At 66.4% G+C, this 12,834-nt stretch overlaps 2 protein-coding genes across 3 annotated transcripts; one reads left to right on the forward strand and one right to left on the reverse strand.

Annotated features, from left to right (window-relative positions):
- Window positions 1-7: 7 nt before the first annotated feature.
- On the forward strand, window positions 8-2,422 carry TSR3 (TSR3 ribosome maturation factor). Of its 2 annotated transcripts, none has more exons than XM_045784754.2 (6): window positions 8-194; window positions 299-497; window positions 822-1,015; window positions 1,393-1,569; window positions 1,740-1,803; window positions 2,042-2,422. In XM_045784754.2, the coding sequence occupies exons 1-6, from the start codon at window positions 83-85 to the stop codon at window positions 2,226-2,228; spliced, it is 933 nt and encodes a 310-aa protein (XP_045640710.1). In that variant the 5' UTR covers window positions 8-82; the 3' UTR covers window positions 2,229-2,422. The 2 variants fall into 2 exon arrangements, with proteins under 2 accessions (XP_045640710.1, XP_045640709.1); XM_045784753.2 differs by having other exon boundaries at window positions 9-194; window positions 299-518.
- On the reverse strand, window positions 2,228-12,123 carry BAIAP3 (BAI1 associated protein 3). Its single transcript, XM_045784686.2, has 34 exons — window positions 11,920-12,123; window positions 11,515-11,602; window positions 11,310-11,390; window positions 10,851-10,958; window positions 10,389-10,448; window positions 10,183-10,249; window positions 9,885-10,080; window positions 9,556-9,600; window positions 9,347-9,424; window positions 9,149-9,251; window positions 8,754-8,861; window positions 8,563-8,658; window positions 8,354-8,457; window positions 7,889-8,009; window positions 7,374-7,498; window positions 7,205-7,295; window positions 7,026-7,082; window positions 6,830-6,927; window positions 6,678-6,729; window positions 6,449-6,579; window positions 6,088-6,211; window positions 5,865-6,008; window positions 5,661-5,753; window positions 5,390-5,581; window positions 5,249-5,317; window positions 5,098-5,177; window positions 4,919-5,027; window positions 4,489-4,560; window positions 4,316-4,396; window positions 4,109-4,229; window positions 3,898-4,021; window positions 3,617-3,822; window positions 3,149-3,537; window positions 2,228-2,406 (listed from the first exon to the last, which is right to left on the reverse strand). The coding sequence occupies exons 1-33, from the start codon at window positions 12,081-12,083 to the stop codon at window positions 3,434-3,436; spliced, it is 3,492 nt and encodes a 1,163-aa protein (XP_045640642.2). The 5' UTR covers window positions 12,084-12,123; the 3' UTR covers window positions 2,228-2,406; window positions 3,149-3,433.
- Between the last annotated feature and the right edge of the window lie 711 nt (window positions 12,124-12,834).

Below are 12,834 nucleotides of genomic sequence, written 5' to 3' on the forward strand. Positions count from 1 at the left end.
ACGCTGGGCGCCTGCGCAGGTACGCGCGGCCGGGCTGCGGCTTAGCTGTAAGCCCACGGGTACAGAGACCCAGGTGCCAGCCATGGGCCGCAGGAGGGCGGCGCGGGGGCCGGGGGCCGAAGGCGGCCGCGCTCGCCATCCCGCGGGCCGCTCCCTGGAGGCCTTCGCCGAGGAGGTGGGCGCCGCGCTGCGCGGTGAGTGGGGCGCGATCAGGGGCCGCGGGGGCCGGGGGCGGGGGGCTGGGGGCTGGCCCTCTGAGCTGCGCCTGAGGCTCGTATCCTTCCGTGCTCTGGTGCAGCGTCTGTGGAGTCAGAGGCGGCGGAGGACGAGGGCAGCTCGGGCCCGGCGCCGCTACCCTGCACGCTGGCCATGTGGGAGCTGGGCCACTGCGACCCCCGGCGCTGCACTGGCCGCAAGCTGGCTCGCCTGGGCCTGGTGCGCTGCCTGCGTCTGGGCCACAGGTTCGGCGGCGTCGTGCTCAGCCCCGTGGGCTCCCAGTATGTGTCCCCCGCGGACAGGTAGGAGCGGGGGACCGGGTGGGGGGAGTGGGCGGGGTCCCTGCCTGTGCTCTGGCCTCTCCCTGAGCCCGGGACCCTGGAGCATCCTTCTTGTCGGGCTCACCGAGGTGTGCTTGTCTGGTTTGCCCCCGTTGCCTAGAGCAGGACAGAGTAGGTGTCAGTAAACGTTTGTTGAGTGAATAAGGGAGTCTGCTGCAGGAACACATGCTGTTGGGGGCTGAGGAACGATGTTCTTGTATCCCTGGTGAGGTCAGTCTCCAGGGATGGAGTCTCCAGAACCTAGCTCTGCTCTGCTCCTAACAGACAGCTGGTGGCACAGAGTGGGGTCGCTGTCATCGACTGCTCCTGGGCCCGACTGGATGAGACCCCCTTTGGGAAGATGCGAGGGAGCCACTTGCGGCTGCTGCCCTACCTGGTCGCTGCCAACCCTGTGAACTACGGCCGGCCCTGCAAGCTGTCCTGTGTGGAGGCTTTTGCCGCCACCTTCTGCATCTTGGGTGAGCGTCAGCGTGCCACCAAGTCTGGCTACACTGGCAGCGAGCGTTGTTCTTTTGCTGGCACCTCCCAGGAGCAATGTGAGGGTGTGTGGGGCAGTCGAGGTGGACAGGCCAGGATTTCAGCCCCACCTCTGTTGCCTCTCAACTTGCCCTCAGAGAATGGATGGTCGCTGTGGAGGCTCAAACAGGTGGCCCAATGAGACATGGGGAGAGGGCTTTCGTGGATGGCAGAGGCAGGCAAGCAGGCTGTCTGGGCCGGAGGATGGTGTCTAATGGGGAGTTTCAGGTGTGGGGCCGGCATTGAGGGTGCCGGGAACACACATGGGATGGGAGAGGGATTGTCAGCATCCTCGGGTTTCCCATGTCCTCGCCGTCAGGCTTCTCGGACCTTGCTGTCATTTTGCTGCGGAAGTTCAAGTGGGGCAAGGGCTTCCTAGACCTGAACCACCAGCTCCTCGACAAGTACGCAGCCTGCAGCAGCGCCGAAGACGTGCTGCGGGCCGAGCAGGAGTTCCTGGCTCGCGCCAAGGAGCGCCCCGAGGAGGAGGAAATCGGTGAGGCCTGGCATGGACACAGCCCCCTGGTTGGGAGCCAGGACCCTCCAGGCATGCCTCCTCCTGTTGAGAAGCTGGAGGGTGAGGCCTTCCTGCCCCAGCGTCTGGGAGGCTTGGTTGTGCTCTGAGCTCACCTGTAGCTCCCTTTCTTGCTTGCTTCCTCTGTTCAGATCCTTTTGACGTGGATTCTGGGCGAGAGTTTGCAAACCCCAACAGACCAGTGGCTGGCACCCGGTAGGTCCTTGGGTTTCCCAGGGCTCTCCTCTGCCTCGCTCCTCCTGCGGACGGCGTGGGTGGGGAGGAGCGGTGGATCCCTCAACAGCACAAGGGTTTTGTGACTGTGGAAGAGGGAATGTGGATGTCCCACTGGAGAGGTGTTGGTTTGAAGAACCCAGGGAATAGGAGAATCCGCCCTCAGCTGGGGGCTTTTGTGAATGAGTGTGCCCTTAGTGAACACACGTCCCCCTTCCAGGCTGCTTGCAGACAGTGGTGACAGCGACAGTGAGGACGAGCCTGAGGAGCACGGACCTGATGCCGAGGAGAGAGGAGACAGCGACAGCAGCAGCAGCCCTGAGGAGGCGGGTCTGCGGGAGCAAGGGGCAGAGGCCAGGGCCCCCGCAGAGGTTTGGAAAGGAATCAAAAAAAGGCAGAGAGACTAAACGTTGCAGACACGTTTATTTTTCATGGCGGAGTGATAAGGAACTGGAGACACAGCAGGACTTGTGGGGACACAGAAGGGCCTGGCAGCCTCGGCCCTCGCAGCACTGAGCAGCACCGGACTCTATCCCCATGCTTCTGACAGCTGTGCTGTTGGGCCTTCCAGCCCTCCCAGTGAAGCTGCAGGTCAAGGAGACCCCTGTGTGAGCCTGTTTCTTTGCACTTGGCCTGGGGATTGGGGGGGGGGGGGGAATGACTCTCCGTCTCCAGTGAGGCACAGCCTGCCCGGGAAGGGTCTGGACCATGGGGGTGCCGGGCGTGAGGCAGGTCTTGCACGGGCAGATACATGTGGACGCAGAAGGAGAATACGCCGGACAGCTGTGTGGCCAGCACAGAGCTCCTTACACTGACCAAGTCTGTGTGATGTCCCCAGCCTCACAGTGACACCAGGGGACCCTCTCCCAGGCCTCAGAGCCAGGTGGGGAGTGGAGACCTCTGCAGTTCTTAGCAAAGAACTGTACGTACACCCTCTGGGTGAAGGGTTCTGGGTGCCCACCTTCCCCTCCACCAGGGCTCCTGGGAGCTGTTTCCCGTCAGCTTGTGTGGTCCAGACTCAAACCCGAGCCTTCCTGCCTCTTGGCCCAGCAAGGCCCTGCCACACTCCCCGCCCCAGAAAGAGAAGCCAGGGCTTCGTCTAAGATGGGCTCTTTGCTGTGGCACCAGTAACATCTGGGAGCAGCCCTGGGCTCACCACTGGTGCCAGTGACGCCTCCTTCAGCCTATAGCTGTGACAACCAGCAGTGCCTCCAGGCATGGCCTAACATCTCCTGGGGGGCAAAGCCACCCCGAGAACCCCGCTCTGAGACCGGTCCCCGCCTGCCCTGGGGCCGGGGAAGCCAAGGGAGTAGATGGGGAGGCTCACCTGGTGGCCGGGCCTGCTCTGCTCCACATCCAGGGGACAGCTGCTGGCCAGGCCCCACCGTGTGAGCCCCCCAGACCCGGGATGGGGGGTGCCTGCTGGACGCACGGGGTTCACAGTACACACCACACAGACACGCCAGGGCAGGAAGGAGTTGGAGGGCCGGCCGCAACATGCACGCGGCACAGCGGGGTGCAGGGAGTGAGCCCTGGCTGCACAAAGCTGACTGCAGGGCAGGGTGAGGACAGTGGTGCAGGGACATGGGGCAGGCCTGGGCAGGGGAGGGGCTCAGGGGTCGGCCTCCATGCACTTCTCCAGCTCCTTGAGTCTCTTGACGAACTCCTGCGCCTCCTTGTTGGTGCGGCCCTCCAGCATCCTCAGCGCTGACTTCACTGCAGGGGGGAAGGGAGGGGAGGGGGCAGTGTGAGACCCGACCGCCATCATACCCGCCACCCCTGCGCCCTCACTCACCCTGGGCTCTGGGCCGGCGCAGGTGCAAGGTGACAGGCTGACGGGCCCTCGCGCTCCCTCCCACCTGGGGCCGCGCTATGCCACCGACGCTGCCCAGGCCGAGGGCCGCCTCCCCCGCGAAGTCGTTGGTGGACAGCCAGTCGTGGTCCATGACTGTGAACAGCACGCAGGCGCTGCGGCGGCGGCAGGCCTCTGCGGGCACGGAGCTGCAAGCGAAGGCAGGCAGCTGGAGCCGTGCGCCCTGCTCTGGCGCGGGGGGGCTGGCAGGGGGGGGCACTCACAAGTAGAAGAGCTCGTCGTACACGGGGTGCAGCGTCCGGCTCTTGACCTGCGTTCTCTGGCTGCGGACCAGTGGGAAGAGGTGCGGCGGGCCCAGCTCCACGATCACAAAGGGGTCGCTCAGGCCTGAGGGACAGGGCCAGGAGCAGGCCGTGAGCGCTGCCGCCCAGCAGCCCTCTAGCACCGCGCCCCGCCAGTGCCTCGCCACCTCACCATTGGCGTCCAGGGGGGGCAGGTCCGCAGCGTGCAGTACCTCCACCACCAGCCTCTGCTCTGCTGCCTCGTAGTGACAGCGGACGCTCAGGCGCCCGAAGCGGTTCTGCTCCAGGGACTTCTGCGGAAGGGCTGAGGCCAGTGACCAGGGCTCGGGGCCCGGCGGGGGGGCGGGGGGAGGCAGGTGCACACCCCGGGCCACGCTACCTGCTTGAGCTTGTCCAGGTAATACTGCTCGATGCACTCACGGGTGGAGCACTGGTGCAGACGGAGCTCCTCCTCCAGTCTCTGCGGAGAGCGTGGGGTGCTAAGCGCAGCGCCCCCACCCCGTGTGCATGCTCCCCTCCCCCTCTGCAGGGGGCCCCCAGGCCAGGCCTCACCTTGTAGCTTCCGTCCCTCAGGTTCTCCAGGGGCAGACCCTGACCCTCCGCATGGAAAAAATTCACCAGGGCCTGGGGCAGGGCAAGAAGGCAGAGCCGTCAGAGGCACGGCTGTGCTGGGGCCAGCAGGCTGAGACGGGCGGAGCTGTGAGCAGCAGGGCCAGAGCCACTTCCCACACCTACCGCCCCTCAGAAGCCCCAGCCAGCAGGGGAGAATGCCAACGCCTGGGGCGGCCCAGGTGCCGCCGACACAGCTGGGCTTGCAGGCAGGAGGGCCTGCTCTGCCGGGATCCCCAAGGAGCTGGTCAGGCCGGGAAGGCCAGGCCACCCAGCAGAGGGGCGAAGGGGTCATCGGCAGCCTTGATGCCCGGGGACTGCCAGGAAAGGGCCCAGGCGCCCAGGCAGGGACGGCTCCTCTGTGCAGCCCTACCTCCAGCGTGAAGTGAAAGCGGCCGTAGAAATCCGCAGAGACGTCGAGGTTTGCACTGAGCGCCTGCAGGATGGCCTGCAGGAGCAGCTCCCAGAGGGCCTCCAGCACCCTGCAGGGACACTCCTGGTCAGCGGCAGCACCGCGGGCCCCCTGCCCCCCGCCCCCACCACGAGCCCTACCTCCTCAGGTTCTCCTTCACCAGCGAGGCGTTCAGCAGAGCCAGCTTCTCGTCCAGGTACTTGACGAGCGGGGCCACGGCCTGCGGGCAGCACCCTCAGCGCCAGATGCCCCGGGCCCCACCCCACCCCCGGCCGCCGGCCGTGCACTTACTTCATCGTTCTGGATGGAGTCCGGGGACAGGCTGATGTGCTGGACGTACTTCCTGATGTCGGCCACCATCTGCGGGAGAGCAGCACTCGCACCAGGCGGCCGCACACTGGGCAGCCAGCTCCCCCGCGGCCGCCCGCCCACCTTGGAGGTCAGGTGCGCCGTCACGGTGTGGACCTCCTGCCGCAGGTCTTCATCCAGGGCCTGCGTACAGCTGAGCAGAGGCCGCGGGAGCAGCCCCTCAAGCGCCGAAGTCGCCTCCGGCCACGCCAGACCCCGCAGCGCCTGCCCAGCAGCCTTGCGGAGGAGCTCCACATTGTTGAGGACCACACAGAGCTGGGGAGGAGAGTCAGATGTGGGTGCGCGGGCAGCCCATGCTGGCCCCCCCGGCCCCCGCCCCCACCAGCCTGCTCACTGGCTCGCTCACTGCCTCGCCTGCAGCCCCGGGCTGAGCGTCCACCTTCTTCCGCAGCAGCTCAGTGTAGAAGAGGGTGGCCTCGCACAGGTCCTAGGGTGGGACGAGAGGGCTCAGCAACTGTGGGCTGCGGGCCCCGGTCCTGCTCCCCTTCCAGACTCCTGTCTCCTCCCAGACCGTGCTCCCCAACCCACCAGCACACACCTGGCTGAGCTGGGTGCCCAGCGCCTGGGCCTGAGCAGGGTCTGGCCACGCCAGGCGGGTCCACAGCTCCTGGATGTGACTGAAGCAGAGGCTAGCAGTGGCTGCGGAGCTGCTGTGCTTGGAGGAGGCATCCACGGGCTCCAGCTAAGAAGGCGGGAGGAGGCCTGGATTGCAGGACGGCCCTGGCTGAGCCCAGCAGCCTCAGGTCTGGGTGCTTACTCACTGTGTCCACGTCCACGGCTCCCTGAAGTCTCCACCTAGCCTGGTCCCGCAGCACCTGCAGCCAGAGCTTCACGGCGGGCAGGAAGGGGGCGTGGATGCCGGCCAGAGCAAGGGAGCGGCTGTCGCTGCAGCAGGAGCCCCGTCAGAGCTCGCCCTGACTCAAACACCTTGAGCCAGCATATCCCAGGTTCCTTCCCTCAGAGGGCCCTCGGGATCCCATCCCGGAGGCCTCCTAGAGGAGGCTGGAGGACAGCCGGGTGGAGGGACAGGGAGTAGTGGGTACAGGTCTGGGAGGCAAATAGTGGACGGAGACAGACTGGGGCGTCTGGAGGGACGGGGACAGGCGGGGGCAGGGCACGCACCGGCCGGGTATGCTACTCCAGAAGCGCTGGATGTCTGCCAGGGTCAGGTACAGCTCGAAGAGCCCTGAGGCCACCTCGAGGGTCATCTTGGGGCTCAGCTCCTCCGTCAGCACCCACGCCTCCTCGGCCACCTGCTCGGGATGGTAGAGTCAGGCTGCCAGCAACAAGGAAACCAAGGCACCTTCCCAGCCCCTGGTGGGGGTGGATTCTCCCCACTCCCCCTCCTCACCAGACGCTCCAGCTGCCGGAAAGTGAGGGTGAAGAAGTCGATCTCGACGATGCTGCAAGAACAAATTCCACACACCGGCTTGCCCCATGCCCGGCCTGGCGGCGTCACCGAGGGGCCGGGGGCAGGGCAGCAGGCAGGGCCCTGGGCCTCACTTGTGGAAGAGGCTGGCGTAGATGCCATAGCAGGACTGCAGGTCCTCGTAGACGGCGTCGGCCAGCTCCACCAGCCCGGCAAGGCGCTGCGGCCCCGGCTGCGAGGAAGTCCAGTTCACACTGACCTTGTGGCCCTCACCTCCTGGCCGACCCCTTCCCTCCCTTCCCCTGCAGCCCGGCCCTCCCCCAGCGGCACCTGCTCGCGAGGACTCTTGGCGTTCAGGAGCCTGTCATACCACTCACGGTTGCCTCTCTGCAAGACAAGTCACCAAGACAGTGTGGCGAATGGGGGAGCCTAAAAGGGCAGCAGAGAGTGGCAGAGCAGGCTGAGCCGGGGGCCAGGGGGGCCGGCTGCCAGAGCGGGGACGGACAGACCTTCAGCGCAGCCGCGATGTCCATGTTCAGCTCCGTCTCGAAAGGGCAGATCTCGAAGGACGGCTGGAAGAGCTGCATCTTGCTGAGACACCTGGACAGGGGCCGCCCGCTGACCATGGGCTGCCCCGGCCCGGCCCCTACCCCACCAAGCACCCACGGCTGCACTCACTTCAGCAGCAGCTCCAGGCGGTAGACGGCTGTGCTGTTAGTGGCTGGGAAGTAGTCTCGCAGCTGGCGCAGCAGCCGCAGCCCAAACTCCGAGAAGGCAGAGAAGCTGTTAGCCAGGCTCTCCTCCTGGGGGCACAGGGCCTGTCAGAGCTGACCCTCACTGCCCTCCCCACAGGGTGGGGGGCAGCCAGTCGGCAAGGGCCTCCTGCAGCCATCACCAGCCCGGCCCTGCTACTTTCTCCCACAGCCTCGGGGCCTTTGCACCAGCAGCTCCCCCTGCCCAGCGGCCAGCACCCACTCCCTCTGTCCCTCAGCCAAATGAAGGGCACGACTCCCTATCGCAGCACTTCCCAGTCTTGCTCTGCCCTGGGTCATGAGGTTCGTTTTCAAGCCCACCCCACCCTGTAGGCCCGGGACCCCATGAGGGTGGGACTCCGCCCCTGTCTGCCCAGCAGGCCGACAGCCCACGGCACACACTCCGGGAGCAGCACTTCCAGTCCCTGAGGGCGAGCTCACCTGCTCTTGGGGCAGGGAGGACGCCCCCTCCCAATGCGCCTGCACGTCCTCCAGCAGCCCCAGTAGGTAGCCATAGTCCAGCGTGCAGGTCTGATGGTGGCGGCTGCTGACCTGCCAGTGCCTGTGGGGGGGCGGAGTCAGGGCTGCGACCCTCCCACGAGACCCCTTGTGCCCCTCCTACTTGCCCCTTCCCGTCCCACAATCCCCTCACGGCACCGCCCCCTTTCATCCGGTCCCGCTCAAGGCATTCCTTGCTGAGCCTGCCCCTCTTCTGCCCCGCCCACCGCAGGTCACGCCCCCCACCCCGTAACACTCCCTCCCAGCTGCTGCCACTCACAGCGCCCTTTCCCTCCCATAACCCCGCCCCTCATTCGCCCCGCCCCACCGAGACTCCTCCCCGGCACGTGCAGCCCCGCCCGCCGCTCGCCATCCGGCGCCCCGCCCCCCGCGGCCCCGCCCACTTACAGCACCGCCAGCTGCAGCGCAGACAGGTTGCTCTGCGCGCCGTGCAGGCAGAGCACGGTGGCCGCGGGCCCGCTGAGCTCTCCGCGCCAGCCGCTTGAGTTGGTCTGGAGGAGGGGGCGGGGTGAGTGGAGGGAGGAGGTGCCATCCCCTCCTGCCCCCGGTGCCCGGCCTCCCCCGCTCTCCCTCCCGGGTCCCGAGGACGGGGCTACCTGCTGGGACCGGTGCTCGAACTGCAGCAGATGGCCGAGCAGCAGCATGTAGGACAGGAAGCCCGAGCGCCCGCTCTGGCTCATGCCCGTGTCCCTCTGGAAGGCAGGGCCCGCCCATCACCAGCGCTGCCGCAGCCCGCGGGCAGGGGTGTAGGGCCGGGGTGCAGGGCAAGGGACCCCAGGCTCCCCACCTGTGTGGTGATCAGCTTGAGGACCAGCTGGCAGTCCCCCTGCACGCGGGAGGCGCTGGAGCGCGGTTCCAGCTTGAACCAGCGGTCTTCCCCAGCCACCGGCACCTCCTGAGAGAAGGGGGTTCAGACTGGCCATTCCGCCTCCCTCTCCCTCCCACAGACCACTGCTTCCCACTGAACACAGGCCATCGCGCAGGTGAGCATTCGTGGGTGCCTGGACACAAGAGGCCCCAGGAGGCTGTTCCTTCCCTGTCCCCTGCAGCACAATGCCCCCACCCAGCCCAGGAAGGATGGGAGAGGCTTGGGGGAATCACAGGACAAAGCCACCAGCGACGTCCCAGGAGGGTGAGGCACCACAAATGTGCTCTGGGAACAAGGCCCTGGCCCCCACTCACCCGGATGGGTATGTTGAGACATCCCAGGAAGTCATCGGTGTGGTCCTCTGTGGGCCCTGCCGTCCCATTCGCCCGGGCTGACTTGACAATCTGTTTGAAATACCTGGGCAAAGCAGGGTGTGTGCCCACCTGGGGTCCCTGGGAAGCCACCACCTCCTGGCCCATGTCTGGGGGGCACCAGGGTCCCACCTGTCATACCTGCTCATGCCCTTCAGGCCGATGACTTCATTCAGCTTCCTGCAGGCTTCCACCAGGGTCACGTCATCATCGTGGTCCCTAGAGGTGGGGCGAGGGGGCAAATCTGGCTTTGGGGCCTGGCTGGGCCCTGAATGTCCCCTCCCACCGCCACCCTCCCCACAACCAGGTGCACCCACACCCCCTGCCCTGCAGGGCCCAGGGGCCTGTACCAGATGTCCAGGTGTAGCTGGTCTGTGCTGACATCCTCGATCTCACTACAAGGAAAACGGAGAGATGGCCAGAGGGTGCAGGACAGTCCTCTGCCCAGGGCTAAGGGACAGACAATTTCAGGAGCTGCAGGAAGGGGTCCATGAGCTCCAGGCTTGCCCAGATTTGCATCCTGACCGTGTGGCCATTGGGGCATGGCACCTCTCTCTGAGGCGATGACGTCCTCTGGAAGGCGCTCGGGTGGCTGGGGCAGGCACTGAGATGGCACGAGTCCTGGCGTGGCAGCCCCCTGCCCCCCACCCCCAACGCCCGGCTGGAAGAAGGGCCTTACAAGAGGAAGTTTTCCTTCCAGACGGGGTTCAGGGTGCTGCTCTTGACCTCGGTGACCTGGATGCACTTGGCAGGCAGTGGGCCTCCACGCTTGCTGCCTTTGCGGAAGCTGAAACGCTGGTCCTTGTGGGGGCCTGGCTCCTGCGGGGCGCCTGAGGCCGGCAGGATGCCCAGCATGCAGTATGGGTCGCTGAAGCCTGAGACACCGCGGGCACCTCAGTGTCCAGCCCCAGAGCCGCCAGTCCCTCCACGGCCACCAGGCCTGGGCACAGCCAAGCTCCTGGCTGGCCCCCACTCACCGTTGGGGTCTTTGGCCAGCAGGTTCTTGGCACGCATGACAGAGACTTTCAGGGCGTACGTGGGGGCCTGTGGGCCGAGGGTGCCGAGGGGTCTCTTGAGGGAGGCTGTGTGTGGCCATGACAGGGCCCCGCTCTATGTCCTCTCCACCCCCGAGCCCTAGCACTGCGGCTGATCGGCACCTGCCCACACCGGGTGGCAGCCTCACCTTGGCCTTCTTCACACGCTCAATGGCCTCGGCGTGCTCCTCAGGGCTGGTACCAAACACCTGTAGGGTGGGCAGGTGTGAGGGCCCAGGGACCCCCAAAGCAGGGCTGGCCAGTGTCCTGGGGCCTCACAGAGCAGAGGAAACACACAGGGGAGGAGGGAAGATGTATCTGTCTATCTGTCCATCCTCTGTGTCCCTCTGTCAGTGTGTCCTTTCTACTCTTCTGTGTGTGTCCGTGTGTCCATCTATCACTCCATCCTTCTGGGCATGCCTATCAGCCTGCATGTGTGTCTGCCTGTGCACACACGTGTGTGTGGGGGGGTGCGTTCTGTACGGGGGGCGCTATTCGGGGGATGGTGATTCACCAGGCAGAGGACAGGGTTGGGATGGACAGTCGTCTCCGTTCTCCCCAGAGGAGGGTGGGGCTGGGCCAGCAGGGAGGGCGGAGCCGGTGGGACTCACCTGCTGCAGGTAGCCCAGTAGGGTCTCCTGGTCATCCACCTGGTCAGGGCCCATGGTCCCCGCACGGTAAAGGACCGTGTACAGGGCTTCCTCATAGAGCATCTCCACCTGCGGGCAGGGAGCGGGGCGCGTCCTGAGTCCCAGCCACCCCCCCGTCCCCCTCGACCCCAGGCCCTGAGCCCTGGCCACTGGGGTCCAGGCACCTTGGTTCCCCCGACCCTGCATCCCGGCCCCCAGTAGCTCCACCCACTGGCAGAGTCCAGTCCCAGCATCAGTACCTTTGCACCTGCTGGGCCCTCCACTGGTCCGACCCCCGACTTCTGCTCCTTAACTGGCTTCCATGGGAAGTCCTGGCCCTCACCCCTGCCACCTTTGCTGTCCACCTGCCCCAGAACTTGGGCCTGGCACACAGGAAGTTCTCCCAGACCTTCCCCGGGGCTAGGCCCCCGTCCCCCTTACCTCCTCCGGGGTTAGAACTCTCAGGCCACGGTTGGGGTCCACAGGCTCGGCAGGGGCCGGCGAACCACTGCGCAGGAGGACCTGTGGGGGGCACTCGGGTGAGGGCCACCTGTGGGGAGCACTCCAGGGAGGGAGGGAGTTCAGCCTAAGGGGTGGGGGCCTGCTGTAGCAGGGGCTGCGGGCAGCAGCTCCGAGCCGTCCTCACCTCGGGGCACGGCAGGCCCTGTCTGCCTTCCCCCTTCTTCAGAATGAGACGCATCTGTGCGAAGAACTCCACGCCGTCCCCGGGTTTCCTGCAGAGAAAGGCCAGGCTGAGGGTCAGCTCAGGGCTAGCAGCACGCCCCTGCCCCCTGCTGAGGGTCAGCGAATCCTCCCGGAAGCTCCAGGGACAGCCACCAGCCCCCACACCTCGAGGGGACTGCCTGGGTGTCCACGTGTCCGAGGGCTCAGTCTGATGTGCACCGTGTGGGCGCCCCCACCCCCGGCCTTGGGTTCAGACTCTCCCGGGCTCCCCCCTGGAGGTCGTGCTGGGGCAGCGGGGGGAGCGGGCCCAGCGAGAGAAGGGCGGCCAGGTGCACAGGACTGTACAGGATCAGGTGCGGGCACCCACCAGGCCCCTGCAGCGGGCTCCTGCGGGTCGGCGCTGGCGTGCCCTGGCTCTCCCTCAGTCCTCCGGCGGATGGACGGGCGCACCTGCACTTGCCTGAGCACGCTGCTCTTAATCTCCAGCAGCGTCGTCATGGTGGGTGGTCTGCGGGCAGAGAGCATGGCCATAGCCTCTGGGTGTCCACCGGCCACAGGTCTGCCGTGCCGGCCCCGGTAACCACATCAGGTGCACGCCCAGCAAAGGCTGAATCGGCCAGAAACCTGCCCGAGCTGCGTCCCTGGCGGCCAGGCGCAGCCTCCTGATGGGGCTGCCCGTGGAGCAGGAGGGGTCACCTGAGCCTCCCTGGAGCTCAGCCCCCCTGCTGGACGGCACTGGGCACCCAGGGGGCCACGGGTACTCCTGCTGGTGACCTGGGGCCAGTCCCTTGGTCTAAGTCTTCATAGCCCATCTGCAAAATGGGTCATCCCTGCAGGGTCACCCTGGGGACGGGATGGGGCGTGAGAGGTGATAACTGTGCCTGGTATAGTCCATGCTCCGTTGCTGGGAGCTGTGGACTCCACCACATAGGGGGCCCGTTCTGCCACACCTCCACCCGCCACCCATTCGGGGCTGGGTCCCCTCGCTGTGTCCCTGGGGTCTAAGGACAGCTCAGCAGCAAGGGCCTGTGTCTCCTGGGGGCTGTGCTAAGGGAGTTGTGGGGGAGGGGTGCCTGGGTCACCCAGCCTGGAGGGTCCAGTCTGGGGCCAGGGCCGACAAAGCTCCTGCAGGAGGCCAAACCCTCCCCGGACCCTTCGTGTCCTTGTCCCGCAGAGAAGCTTAGGCAAGAAGAGGCCAGCGGGGCGCTGTGGCCACAGTGCCTTCCCTGACCCCTTCACCCCAAGGGGCCAGCATGCGCAGGGGGGGCCGCTGGGGGTCCTG

This window comes from Ursus americanus, chromosome 2 (genome assembly GCF_024610735.1).
Source record: "Ursus americanus isolate L20-20 chromosome 2, mUrsAme1.1.p, whole genome shotgun sequence".
NCBI classification, from domain to species: Eukaryota; Metazoa; Chordata; class Mammalia; order Carnivora; family Ursidae; genus Ursus; species Ursus americanus.

Bases quoted from the DNA above. Each gene is read 5' to 3' on its own strand.
- TSR3 (XM_045784753.2), top strand. From the start codon at position 83: ATGGGCCGCAGGAGGGCGGCGCGGGGGCCGGGGGCCGAAGGCGGCCGC. The intron at 1,016-1,392 runs GTGAGCGTCAGC...CCTCGCCGTCAG, and splicing joins CGCCACCTTCTGCATCTTGG to GCTTCTCGGACCTTGCTGTC. The intron at 1,804-2,041 runs GTAGGTCCTTGG...TCCCCCTTCCAG, and splicing joins AGACCAGTGGCTGGCACCCG to GCTGCTTGCAGACAGTGGTG.
- BAIAP3 (XM_045784686.2), bottom strand. From the start codon at position 12,083: ATGGCCATGCTCTCTGCCCGCAGACCACCCACCATGACGACGCTGCTG. The intron at 7,499-7,888 runs GTGAGCTCGCCC...CTGTGCCCCCAG, and splicing joins CCTCCCTGCCCCAAGAGCAG to GAGGAGAGCCTGGCTAACAG. The intron at 7,296-7,373 runs GTGAGTGCAGCC...GCCCCTGTCCAG, and splicing joins CGCCTGGAGCTGCTGCTGAA to GTGTCTCAGCAAGATGCAGC.